At 41.7% G+C, this 1,044-nt stretch overlaps 1 protein-coding gene across 1 annotated transcript; it reads right to left on the reverse strand.

The window, feature by feature from the left end:
* Positions 1–10: 10 nt before the first annotated feature.
* On the reverse strand, positions 11–1,038 carry LOC103523205 (aurora kinase A-like; the record flags this gene model as incomplete). The annotated part of the gene is made up of 2 exons (XM_008488270.2): positions 969–1,038; positions 11–242 (listed from the first exon to the last, which is right to left on the reverse strand). A coding segment is annotated over exon 2 (189 nt), but the record flags the coding sequence as incomplete, so codon positions are not given.
* Between the last annotated feature and the right edge of the window lie 6 nt (positions 1,039–1,044).

Here is a 1,044-nt window from a genome sequence, read left to right on the forward strand (position 1 = left end):
GAAGTCTCACCTTCTCAATGAGGTCTCGGGCCGGGCTCGAAACGTACTCGGGGAACGTATATTTGGCCTTCAATATTCGAGCGTAGGTCTCCTCATAGGAGGCCGCCTCAAAGGGAGGATGTCCCACTAGGAGCTCATAGCAGAGAACTCCCAGACTCCATATGTCCACGTTAGGGCCGTGCTCGGTGCCTTTCACCATCTCGGGAGGCAGATAGTCCAGCGTACCACACAGGGTTTTACGACTGAAACAAGCAAGTTTTTTTAATTACATATAAATTATTTATTTTTTACTCAAAAGGGAGGGGGGATTTAAATAGAATTAGATTTACTTTTATATTTGTTATTACTTAACGAAATTAAATTAAATAATTCAACACAAACCAGGCTAGTTAACTTGGAAGGTAAGGCGCCTGCCTCGTTAGCGCTAGGTCGCGGGTTTAACTCCCACCCGGTCGCATCGTGTGAAAAGATCCTTGCCGAAAACCGTTGCCCAATTTTGAGGTTATGTTTTCAAATGAAAAGAAGTTAAGAAGTTCAAAAATCAAAAAACTTTCAAAAGGGCCAAGGGCCAAAGTTGAAAAAATTATAAATTCAAAAGGTAAAACTTACCTTAAAATAAAACCTCTGCTCTGTGTACTTTTATATTTGTTATTAACGGAATCGAATTAAATAATTCAACACAAACCAGCGTAGTTAACTTGGAAGGTAGGGCGCCTGCCTCGTTAGCGCTAGGTTTAATTCCCACCCGAGGCGAAAGTTATCCTACATGAGTTTAAGAAACGGCTGACTTTTTAGTATCCTGTCTTTCTTCTCTCTTCGATTCCGCCACGATAAGACCTCTGTTGTTGCAGTTCCCCCTTTTTTTTTTCTAAATATTGTACCTTGGAACCACTTTGTCATTACTTCAAGGCGCCTTACAAATAAAAAAAAAGCATGCTTTAGCAACAAATAGTTCACTGTTTACTCACGTGGAGGAAGCCGAGTGCACGGACCAACCAAAGTCGGCAATTTTCAGTTCTCCCTGGGCACCTAGGAGGAGATTTT

The sequence above is a fragment of the Diaphorina citri genome, unplaced genomic scaffold (assembly GCF_000475195.1).
Source record: "Diaphorina citri unplaced genomic scaffold, Diaci psyllid genome assembly version 1.1 scaffold17257, whole genome shotgun sequence".
Lineage (NCBI taxonomy): Eukaryota > Metazoa > Arthropoda > Insecta > Hemiptera > Psyllidae > Diaphorina > Diaphorina citri.